This window comes from Molothrus ater, chromosome 1, assembly GCF_012460135.2.
Source record: "Molothrus ater isolate BHLD 08-10-18 breed brown headed cowbird chromosome 1, BPBGC_Mater_1.1, whole genome shotgun sequence".
In the NCBI taxonomy this organism is placed as follows: domain Eukaryota; kingdom Metazoa; phylum Chordata; class Aves; order Passeriformes; family Icteridae; genus Molothrus; species Molothrus ater.
The window spans coordinates 10,919,798-10,931,793 of record NC_050478.2 but is presented as its reverse complement, the minus strand read 5'-3'; the positions used below and the strand labels follow the sequence as shown (position 1 = coordinate 10,931,793).

The 11,996-nt window shown below is 47.0% G+C and overlaps 2 protein-coding genes across 6 annotated transcripts in view; both read left to right on the top strand.

The window, feature by feature from the left end:
- Window positions 1–6,899: 6,899 nt before the first annotated feature.
- On the top strand, window positions 6,900–7,619 carry LOC118694925 (putative uncharacterized protein DDB_G0291608). The gene has a single exon (XM_036396259.1). The coding sequence runs from the start codon at window positions 6,900–6,902 to the stop codon at window positions 7,617–7,619; it is 720 nt and encodes a 239-aa protein (XP_036252152.1).
- Window positions 7,620–7,913: 294 nt separating this feature from the next.
- Window positions 7,914–11,996, top strand: part of DIP2C (disco interacting protein 2 homolog C) — a 309,444-nt gene continuing 305,361 nt past the window's right edge. For 2 of the 5 annotated variants that reach the window (XM_036397776.2, XM_036397765.2), the window contains exon 1: window positions 7,917–8,271. In XM_036397776.2, the coding sequence (XP_036253669.1) occupies window positions 8,187–8,271 (85 nt within the window). In that variant the 5' untranslated portion in view covers window positions 7,917–8,186. Of the gene's footprint in view, window positions 8,272–11,996 lie in introns of all 5 variants that reach the window. The other 3 variants (XM_036397757.2, XM_036397748.2, XM_036397786.2) reach the window with 3 other exon arrangements.

Below are 11,996 nucleotides of genomic sequence, written 5' to 3'. Positions count from 1 at the left end.
ATTTAACAAAAATTGACATAAATTCACAAGTAAGAAATTCCTCTTCTGTGCCTCCCTGAGGCAGTGATAAATCATGCACCTTAAATAACAAGAGGGAATGTGGTTGGAGTGTGCCTGCAAAACCAGGTTAGTGCAAAATCTTGGGTTTTGCACTCATGAATCAAATAAGGAAACATCATACTAGGGAGAAAATTTCTGGCCTGTTTCATTAATGGCCACATGAACCACAAACACTTGCCATTTAAACTCTGGCAGGATATTTTTTGCAAATGGCCAGTGAGAATTTTTTTTCAGAGTAAAGCTTTGAAAGACAATAGGAAGCCAGATCTTCCAGAACAAGTATTTCTATGAAGGAGCTTGAGAACAGTTCTCTTCAAATGTTCTCCAGGACTTCAGCTCATACAGAAGCTGGTACTGCAAACTTGAGTACAGAGAAATGTTGAAGACATCTGCCAGAACTTCATGGTAATGTTAGAAGGAAGAAGCGGCTCCTTCTAAAGAAAAAGAAGTGTGGGAGTTTCAGGAGAGGATCAAATTAGACAATTTTCTCAAAAAAAGAGAAAAATTAGCTTGCCTATGGCAATTACTCACAGGTGAAGAGCCTGGCCAGAAGGAAACAAAGATTGCTGGACAGCTGGGAGGGATGAGGGTTGACTTCCCAGAGGTTGCGCTGGGTTTGCTGGAGGCTGACTAAAATGTGTACTTTCTTTTTGGGGGCAAGTATCCAGAACCAGTAGAGCCAGCACTGAGGTGCACAGACTAGAAAATGATAAAGAGCTGAGACTGAGGACTAGTTATTTGGGTTTAGCTGAGTTACATTCTTACATGGATTGTGATGGTGAAAGTGATGATGACAGCAGTATTTTCTCAAATGTAAAATTACTGCCTCAGAAATGCAAAAGCTTTCTACTTCCAGAAAGACAGCAGAAATCAGTTGATGCAGGTAAGCAGTGAGATCAGTAATTGTCATATGTTTACTGCCATTTGTGCAAAATTGCTAATGGTAATGTCAGGTGTAAGACAGTATGTAATTGGAGCAGATTGTAAAGATAATTATAGCACACTTCTCAGACTACAATTCAAGCTTTTTTTTTTTTTTGGTAGCCAAGTAAGAAAAGGTTGGAAATGAAAAGGTGGTGCTGCAGACATTGTGAAAGTGTACATTAGATGGGCATCATTTTTGCTTCCAGAAGTCATTGATAATTCAGGTTCTACATCTTGTTGGTATCAATGCTCAAAGTCTTAACAGAACAAACTAGCTCCCATGTCAGCTGGGAAAACAAGTAAGAAATTTTACTCCTCTCAGAGTGTACCTTTTCTATGACAAATTAATATTTAAGTCACAGAGATACTGAAATTCTTTGGATGTACATCTGCACTAACAAACAGTAACTTTTCATCCTGATTATTATCAAGAAAGCATTAAACTCTCCTAGGACTACCCAAAATATCAAAAACATTCGAAAGTGGAATGTTTCGAATCTTTAGATTGCACCATCACTTCAGATGGTAATCTTAATTCTAACTTTGTGTGACAATAATCAAACTGAAATGGATTTAATCTATCCCAGGTAGTAGAAATTGGGCAAAATGGTCAATGGTTTAAACATGCCTTTATTTTTAATGGAAAAATAAATATTTTTCCTCATTTTCTGAATAATTTTACATTTCTTAGGATATTTGATTTGTTGACTGCTGTGAATCCATGAAAATATTAAGGTATGTTCAAATGGGAGTTTATCCATGTCACTCAAGATGTGTTCTGGTTATTGAAAGTTATTTTTATACATTAATTGAACATTAACCAGTTGTAATTTTCATGTTCTTTAGGTGAGGTAAAGATAGCTCAGAGAGGCGTATTAAATAACAGAATATCACTCATTAGTTTTACAGTGTTCCAACAGGTTTGTATGACATCTTAAAGCACCAATCTGCCTTTCTCTTGCTAAAAAATATGATATAATGAATTAACTGGAGGCCAAGCTATTAAAAATTTCTAGCTCCTTTTTCATCCATGAATGCTTTCCTTAAAAAATTTACAGAAAAACCGCAGAAAAATGTAGAGGAATTTACTCCAGGAAATTTGCTCTCCTATACTCAACTTCACATTTCTACTTCAGTAGATTAAAAAAATTCACAAAAAAGTTTAAAAAATTTTGTTGAAGAAAAGCTGATGACTTTTCCAAAAACTGTAAGCATCACTGATGCTTCAAACCTTGATGAGATAGTGAGAGACCAGCTGTGCACGTGTGTGCTTGGATCTTTTACTGTATTACAGAATATTCTTACAGAATATTGGGACATTTCCTATCTCCAGATTCCAGTACCTCAAATTCTCTGAACTTGTGAAATGTGTTATCAATTCCAACCTCAAACAGAGCAGTGGGGAGGATCTTTATTTTGTGTAAACAGGTTTTGCCAGACTGCAGGAGCCTAATAAACACATCTTATGTGGGACTAACTTTAAAACCAAAGTTAATTTAAACTGTGCCAAGGAAAGCTTTTTATTAGATTTTTGCTTTTAATAAAGAGAAGGATGTATGAAAATCATTAAAATACACAAAATACCATTGTAAAAATACCTTAAATGTATAATAATCAAATAGTTCCTTTAAGAACAATGGAAATACAACACAGAGAGAGAACTATCTAATATATTAAGGGAAAATATATCTCCAAAGGTTTCCTTTTCCTTCACTTTTCTGTGCAGTACCTCACATTTAGCCAAGAAAATTCCCTTTTATGCATCTTAGCTCAAATCCAGTTTCATCAGCATGTGAGCTAATATGCCAAACTATGTGCAGAAAGAGCTCAGGCATGAATTCATGTTCCCTGCTGCCAGCTGTGCTATGAGGCCAGTAAGCTCTGGCACAGGGACAGGAGGAGAAAGGAACTTCACAGTTCCCCCACCACCAGAGCTCATCTGCAGTGGTGGAAAGGAAGAAAATGACTGAAGGTTATGAAGTTTCCTCTCAGCTGTCCAGTATTTGCTGCACACTTTCCTGTACACTGAGGTAGATCACTCTATCCATGGTGTTCATTTGGCTTTCATGGGATTCACTTTCATAAACCACAGTGAGTTAAGAGAGGGACATCTAAATTATTTCAAAGTATTAAGACAGAGAATCAAATGCCCAGATATGCAGCAATTGACATCTGCCATGTGCCCACTGTAATCAAACAAAGCTCAGGTGTCTAAACAGCTTGGAGAAATGGAATATGGTGTTTGCTTATGTGGCACAATAGAGAATGAAAATCATGTGTGAGAAAGGCTGAGTCCCTTCCCTTCCCTTCCCTTCCCTTCCCTTCCCTTCCCTTCCCTTCCCTTCCCTTCCCTTCCCTTCCCTTCCCTTCCCTTCCCTTCCCTTCCCTTCCCTTCCCTTCCCTTCCCTTCCCTTCCCTTCCCTTCCCTTCTGCTTCCCTAAGACAAAAATTTGAAGATGTGATTGGATTTAAATTTTAAGCATGAAAAGAAATTGGAACCAACCTAGAAATAATTATAGAACTTTTTGCATGCCATTCATGGGAAACTTGATTAATTTATCTAACTAATGAATTCTTTTGCTATTTACAGTTGGCATCAGGGAGCCATCCAGACACATATGTGGTAGATACAGCAGAAGAATAATACATTTCATGATCTGTTTGTGAGACATGAGCAGACAGATGCAAAAAGATGGAATGGAAGTGGAGAGGTGAAGGGGAACAAATAAATTGACTTCAACAGCAAAAAAAGGAAAATAATACATCTTTGCATAAAGCAATGCCAGACAAGCATGTTCATCCCATCCCACAGTAGGATTATTTCCTACAGCATACTCATGATTGCTTTGTCTACTCTGGTTTTAATGTTTCAAATTATGGGGATTCCACCATTTCCTTTGAGAGCCTCCTCTGAAGTCTAATGCTGCTCATCCCCTGGAAGCTTTCCCTGATACGTGTTTCAGCTGCTGTTCCTATTTCCATTACATTACTCAGTTACATCCTCTTTACCCTGTTTTTCTCCCAGCTTCAACTTCCCTGGTGCTTCTGACTTTCAAATCATCATGGGCAGCTGTTTGGGCCATCTCTGCTGTTGTTTCACAAACTGAGTAAGCATTTCTGTAACCTCTCCTTATAACCCAATCCCTCCAGGCAGATGATTATTTTGGTTGTTTTTTTTTGAATGCCTCCTGCTTTTGACTTATTTTTGCTACATTGGCCAAATCCCCACTGCTCCCTCTCTCAGACAGAAGAGAAGCTGACCTGTTCATTCACAGACACAGTCCTCTTGCTTTTGCTAAGGTGTGCAGGAGACACACACATCGTTTTAGGTGCTTTAAGTTAACAATGTCTCTGCACAAGAGCTTTTTCCTTTCCCTAAATATTTTTACTGCCTTGTCCTTTTCCTAAAGTTGAGATATACTGACACACTGATATACTGTGAAATGTTTTCTAGCATAGACCTGGCCTTGGGCTAAATCTCTGCAAATGTGGATACATCTTCTGTGGTGAGAGAGCTGGGAAAAAGATTTTTACCTAAGCAAGGTGAGTTCTATGTGGTCCTTCAGAGGTTTCACTCAGGTACCAATACCATAAGGTGATCCACAGTCACCAGAAGGATTTGGCTGCTACACATGTACTGTTAAGTAAAAATACACTTCTTTCTGACCGTGCTAGTTAATTACTGCATCCAAAATGCAAATAGTATCCTGCTCTTCTTGGAGTCTGGAACTTTCCCAAGTCACAACCTCTCACCTATAAACCTAAAAGGATCTATGAATAAAGACCAGCTAGTCAAAAGTCCTGACTTAATTCTTTTTCATTGCAATTTCAGTGTTTCATCAAAACTATTGTGCAAATTTATATGCTTGAGATTTCCTTCCTGGAGCCTGGGCATAAATAAGAAATGCCTCCTCTAGAGAGAGCCCAAGGGGAACCAGTGGGCTTTCCAGAGGAGGCTGCCATGGCCCCATGCATGTCCCCATGTCAGAGCTGTCAGAGTCCCACACCAAGGCTCCCACAGCTCTCACCTCTGTCTGCACCTCGCCCCAGCTGATGGGATGGTCCTGCTTGCCCTCCCAAAGGCTCTCCACAGGAGCCAAGAACAAGGACATCATCCTGACTGAGTGTTTGCTGAATTCAGCCATTTCCACTTCTGCTGGATGGGATCCAACCCCAAGTGACCACTCTTCCTTTTAAAGCACCCAACAGCTAAAACCCTGGGTTTGTCATGGAAGAGCCAAGAAAATTCAGTCACAATGTGAGTGTTCAACCACTTCTCTTTAGGTCCCTTTGTACAACTTCCTGAAAGGAGAAATTTGGAAAGTGATGTAAACACCATCAGTACAGAGTCTGTAATGATCAGGTAACAAGTTAAATACTCATATTGTATCAGCACTGGGGAAGTAAAGTTGCAACTCAGAGATACACACTGGTGAAGGCAGATGGACCACCACGAAGCCTTCCCTTGCCTCCCTGCTGGCTGCCTCCATCACACGTGAAAAAGCCACTTCTGCAGAAGGCTGATTCTTTCAGCCTATTTCATCCCACTTAACCCAATAAACAAACAAAACTCAGATTCTCAAGTAGGAACCCTGGAGCATATTTGGATTTAATTGTTTTTCTTTGTTTAGATCTGGATGTAATGAACAAGAAAGACCTGGATATTTTTTTGGGTGTCTGTATTGGCATTATGCAGTGCCCAAAAAAAGATAAAAATTCCTCCTGCTGTGCTGGAGGAGAGGCATTTGTATGGCCCTAAATAATGTGTGTCACCATGCTGCTGAAAGCAGTGGCCCTTCTCAAAGGAGCCTGACCAGGTGGGTTTCCTCCTCACTGCATTGAAGAGAAACCCATCAGAGGTTACTAGAAAACAACATATATGACAATGAAACAAACAGCAGCACCATGAAATTAAGGGACACTGTGTGTGTTCAAGCCTTGTTTACAGCAGGCAAACTCACCAAAGTATCCCAACCTGTTCTGCTGCTGGTCTGGCTGGAGTGATGCTGGCATGGGCCAGGGTTGGGTGTGAACAGCTCTCCAGTCTGGGGCTGGTAACCAGTGAAAACACGAGAAACCACCAGCCCTGCACACGCTGCAGGAATCACTCCAGTGCTAATGCCTGTGCAGCACAGCTGTAACATGACATAATTTGGTTTCCTTCCACAACGTAATAAAATACTACTTTGTTTAGTATAGTTGCAGCCTAAGCTTTATCTTTTCAAGGAACTCCTACATCCTTTTCTTTCCCTGACTAGAACAGTAAGCTGGTAAGTCAAGGCTCACCTGGGGAGGATTATGACTTTTCCTTTCTGCTAACATTGTGTTGCACAAAGACCTGTCCTACCTTTGGGACTCCCAAGGATTTTTGAAACCACAGGTGCTGTGGTGTCTTGCTCCTTCCTTCTCATGACCAATTAAAACAACCCACCAAAGCCAAATCTAAGCCAAACTACTAAACCCCAGCCCAAACAAAAAAAAAAAAAAAAGAAAGAAAGAAAATATGTATAGACGAAGAAAGGAAGATGCTCCTGGTGGAATATATTTGTTGATTTGAAAGAAGGTAGCTTTATTAAATGTTTTCGAAACATTCCTTCTTTTGTTGGAGTAGTGTAATTAAGAGTCTTCAGTCCTTCTTACTGTGTTCCCCAGATACTGGTTCAGTGTCAGCTGGTACATGTGTCAACTTCGTTCTTTATCATCATATTAAAATTGCTACTCTTCCATGACCATGTCCAACCATGGTTTAGTGATATACGCACCAGAATTGCCATGGCTTATTTGGAATAGAATAGAATAGAATAGAATAGAATAGAATAGAATAGAATAGAATAGAATAGTTTTGGTTGGGAAAGACCCCTAAGATCATGGAGTCCCACTGTTAACCTGACACCGTGCAGTCCTCCATTGGCTGTATGCAGAGAATTGGAGTGAAGATAGGGGTAGGATGGAAGTTGTTCGGCAGGTGGGGAAGGAAAAGGGGGCACAGGGTTTCGGAGTCGAATCTCCAGCACATCCCTCCTTCCCCGCCTTCCTCGTGCAGCCCGGTCCTGGGAGCTGGCATGAGTGAAAGCCAGTGCAGCCCTGCCCGCGCTCCCCCCGCACCGCCGGCCCCGCACCCCCGACTCCACACACACGCCGGAGCCCCGGCCCCGCACACTCCGGCCCCGCACATCCCGGCCCGGCACAGCCCGCACACCCTGGGCTCCGCACACTCCTCACACACCCGTCACGCCCCTCACACCCCCTACACCTCGGTCCCTCACACCCCTTACACCCCGGTCCCTCACACCCTCTACACCTCGGTCCCTCAAACCCCTCACACCCGTCACGCCCCTCACACCCCTTACACCTCGGTCCCTCACACCCCTTACACCCCGGTCCCTCACACCCCCTACACCTCGGTCCCTCAAACCCCTCACGCCCCTCAAACCCCTCACACCCCTCACACCCCTCAAACCCCTCACACCCTTCACACCCCGCACACCCCCCACACCTCGGTCCCTCACACCCCTCACGCCCCTCACACCCCTCACGCCCCTCACACCCCTCACGCCCCTCACACCTCGGTCCCTCAAACCCCTCACGCCCCTCAAACCCCTCACACCCCTCACACCCCTCACGCCCCCCGGTAGCGGCGGCCCCGGGGCGGGCGGGGCGGCCCGAGCAGCGCGGGGCGCCCCCTGCGGGCGGCGCTGGGGCGGCGCGGTCACGTGGATGTGACAGCGGCAGTGCCCGGCCAGCCCCAGTCGCGGCAGCGGCACCGCAGCGCCAGCGCCGCCGCCAGCCCGAGCCGGGCGGGGACAGCGGGGCCGGGGCCGGGGCGAGGCCAGGGGGAGCCGCCGCCGCGGTGCCGGGCGGCGGCGGGCGGGGGGTGGGCCGGGCGCGGCGAGGAGCCGATGCGGAGCGATCGCGGGCGGGCGGCGGGAGCAGCCATGGCGGGGCCCCGCTGAAGGAGGCGGCGAAGGAGGAGGAGGAGGAGAGGGGAGGAGAGGAGAAACCTCCGCATTCCCTCCCTCCGCGCCCCGTCCCCCCGCGCGGACCGCCCGCCCGCCCGCCTCCCCCTGCATGCCCGGCTGAGACCGCGGGGAGGACTCAGCCACCCGCCGCGGCCCCGCCGCCTTCCCGCGCCCCGCCAGCCGCGGACAAAGGGGGAGAGCGGGCAGCCAGAGGAGGGGAGAGCCCGTCCCCGCCGCACGAGCATGGCGGACCGCAGCCTGGAGAGCGTGTCCCTGCCGCTGGAGGTGCGGGCCCGGCTGGCCGAGCTGGAGCTGGAGCTCTCCGAAGGTAAAGGCGCGGCGGGGTGGGCGCGGGCGGCGCGGCAGCGGCGCGGCACCCCCGGCCCGCTCCCCCATCGCACACCCTACGCCCTGCGGCCCTGCGGGGCCGGCCCCAGCCCGATGGCGCCCGGGGGGCTCCCCTGCCGGCCCCTGTCGCTGGCGGGGGACCCCGGCGCGGGGGTTTTGTTCTACCTGCGAGCCCCCCGCGCTCCGCCGCGGCGCGGGCGGGGGCGGCAGGGGGGCTCTGGCGGCGGGGCTCGGCCGCGCACGCGGTGGTGCGGGAGCTGGAACAATCCGTGGGGATGGCTGGTGGGGGCTCCTGCCCTGCCAGGGAAACGCGGCTTGGCGGAAACGTGCCGTGTACCTGCGAGCCAGCCCCCGCTGTGGCCGCATCGAGAGACTCCCACGGAGTCCGCGCAGCGTGTGTGTGTCGGCTGCAACAAAACACCCCCTGATAAGGTCGTTGTGGACAATACCAGTCAGGTCACTCAGACGAAATGATGTATATATATATATATATATATATTTAATTGCGGGATTTTTTTTTTTTTACTGTATAATTGAAAGGTTGTGGTGGCTTCTTGGCGTGGTTGGTTGTGATGCTCTGCCGGTCCCCGGGCTGGGAAGGCGCGCACGCAGCCCGAGCTGTTGCCGTGGCAGGGAGGATGAGCAGGAGCCCCAGCCCGCCCTCCGCTCCTCAGCCCGGCTCCCGCTCCCCGCTTCCATGTGTCAGCGCCGGGGTAGGAGCGACAGGCAGGCAGCGAGGAGTGCCTGTCAGGGTCTCGCTGATGGGCACTGAGCGACCAGGGTCGTGGAGACGGTTTTAATGTATCAGATGTAATCGGTGTCTCCCGGAGGAAGAGAGTGGGCAGTATTCATATGTATTGATGCTAGCGCTGGCTCTTTCCTGGAACGCAAATCTGCTATTAGCTGTCCCCTCCTTTTTTTTTTTTTAATTTTTTTAATAATGTCCCCCAAATATCAGGGTTCGTTTACCACCAAGAGGCTACAGCACTTCATAGAAGGGACAAATGACCCAGCGTGTCCCAAATTAGTTATTGGAAGTAGTCAATATATTGAGCTGTCTGTCTGTCTTCTGTCTTTTTGTAACGGTTTGTAAAGGCTCCGAGCCAGAAAGTAAAATGCGCTGGAGCCAGTTTCATCAGCAGGGAGGAGCTGATGTTGACATTGTATTTTAACGCTTTGAGGGTGAAGAGAATGAACTACTGAGATTGCTTGTGGCTCTCATTTCTGTGCCTCCCCCTCCCTGTCGGTACCCTGAAAACTTGAAGTGAGAGGAGTTAAATACAGTATTGCCTTTCTGTGATGCACTGCCAGTCCATTTGCCCTAGTCTGTGGTAGTGAGTGTGGGAAGAGCTGTTTGTATCATGCTACATGTAACGTTGTTGCTTTATGCAGAAAATGCTTCTTGGTGTGTCACATCACTGTCTACACACCAATGAGATACTAATTAAAACATCTGTTAGTAAATGCTTCCAAAAAACCTGAAATCAAACTGGCATAGACTCTCAATAAATATGCTAATGTAGTGTACCAAAGTTGTAATACAGTTTTATGGTGCGGTTTCTGTTGCTGTAAGCATAATCCAAGAAAGCTCTGAGGAAGTGGGACATGGTTTGAAATTGGGCATCTGTATCTGCAGTGCTGTAACTTCCCTGCAGCCAGATCTGGAATGAGTTTAGGCCACTGACAGTATCTTTCTTTATGTGCCACTGGTGTTACAGCCAGGCAGACGGGGTGGCTCGTGTGTTCTGACTGTGGCAGCCTAAATGAGGATCAGTTGGAATTGGGAGGCAGGTAAAGAACAGGCAATATCACATTTTCAGGGTCTTCCCCCAGGCTGCTCTTGGTGTGTTCTTAGTCAAGCACATGACAGTGTTCAGTGCCTGAGAAAATGAAATAATTTGCTACTTAAAGCTCCTACCTTTAGGCATGTTGCAACTCCTGGCCCGTTCCCAAAATTAGTCCCTACAGAGAGTGGGATCAGTGATTTGTACAGTTTTATCATGCTGTAGAAGTCATAGTCTGGCCATGCTACTCCTGAGTTAAATGGTTTTCAAGGCAACTCTGTGTTTCTTTACACCCTGAACATGCAGTACCTTATGCTTGTGCTTTGCTTGGCCGTAACGAGCCAGTCCACTGCCTTCATTCACTGAGATACACTTATGCAAGTGCATAAAAGTTCATGTGATTGAGGTTTTAACATGTGTTCTGCTCATGATGTGGTAGGGTGTCTCTGCTGCCTCTGTGAGGCAGGAGACTTTTGGAGGCAATAGGCAACTGCATGCTTTAATGTGTTTGGGTCTCATTGATAATATTGGGAGCAGAGTGACTGCTGTAATTTATGTCCCTTTTTAAAGTGCTTTCCCAAGTCAGACTTGCTAGGAAGATGTTTTTTCAAGTGCTGCATTTCTGAAACATTGTAATTGTTGCACTGTTTGTGTGAGCTTTTATTTCTGGGCGCTCTGGGTCTTAGAGCTGCTGCCTGTACCCAAGACACGTGGTTCTCTGTGCCAAAACCTGCTATGGCCAGTGCAGCTTCAGGAACAGTTTCTGAAGGAGAGCTGCTGCTTTGTAGAGGAGCAGCAGCAGGATTATTGCGTGGTTATTCCTCAGCTGTGAGCTAAAGCTGTCTCCTTCCTAGCTCTAGGAAGTGTGATAGCGTGGGTCCTACCCACGCAGTGCATCTTGAAACTGAACATAAAATAGCTGGTGTCCCTGTGCCCAGACCTGGTTACTGTGCCACTAGCACAGCAGGCACCGTGCAGGTGTTGCAGTCACAACAATCACTGCTAGTCCTCATCACACGTTCCACTTTGGCCGTGGCATTTTCCCCACCCCGTGTAGCCAAATCCCGAGTTCTCTGTTCAGCTGTGCACTCAGCATTGCCTCACTGGCAGCAGAGATGTGGCAGGAGAGCCTCAGGAAGTGTCTGCTGGGCACGTGGCACGTGCTTTGTAGACCATAGAGCAAAGTGCTTTTTTTTTATTTTCTTTTTTTTTTAGCAGTGCTTGTTTGTTGTGCACTGCTTGCTTGTTGAAAGGGAGAAGGAAGGTCAGAAGGCATTTAATGGTATTCTGGGAAGTTTGTCTCTGTGACAAGCCTAACCTGTTGGTTACTGTGGGCAAGCCACATGCCTTCCACCTCTCCTTTGCTGTGGTCTGAATGGGCTTTTCTTGGTTTAAACATAGCAATTTCAAAGGTACTATGGATGCAAATGAGAATAATCATTTTAGATTTTGTTAGTTTCATTAGTATGACTTGGCAGGTGGGGATCAGCCAGACTCAGAAGTGCTTAGCAGGTTCCTCTGTGGCTGTGTGCAGGTTGCCTGCCCCACAGGAGGAGCCTGGCACTCTGAGGAGTGTTGAGAGCCATGTTCTCAGTGATGTGGTGGCATGTAGTGTTACACTCAGCCTCAGGCATCAGCAGCACACTCCTTGTTAGTGTTTTCACTGCCTTTTGGGAAGGGGATATTGCTTCAGTGTTTCTCAGGACACAGTGGCTCAACAGCACTTTACATTTTTTAAATGTTGGAAGTTGTGGAATCATCGTTGATTCCAGATATTCTAGAGACATTTGTTAGGCTGTGTTTGAGTGAACATGCTTGATGCTGGTGTGTTATGTACACGTTCTCTGACACTCTGGTAGTTTCCCTGAGCTACTAAAGCTTGCCTTGCTCAGAAGTAGCCCTTCTAGGCTGATGCAATCAA

Coding starts and splice junctions, on each gene's coding strand:
- LOC118694925 (XM_036396259.1), top strand. CDS start 6,900: ATGCAGAGAATTGGAGTGAAGATAGGGGTAGGATGGAAGTTGTTCGGC.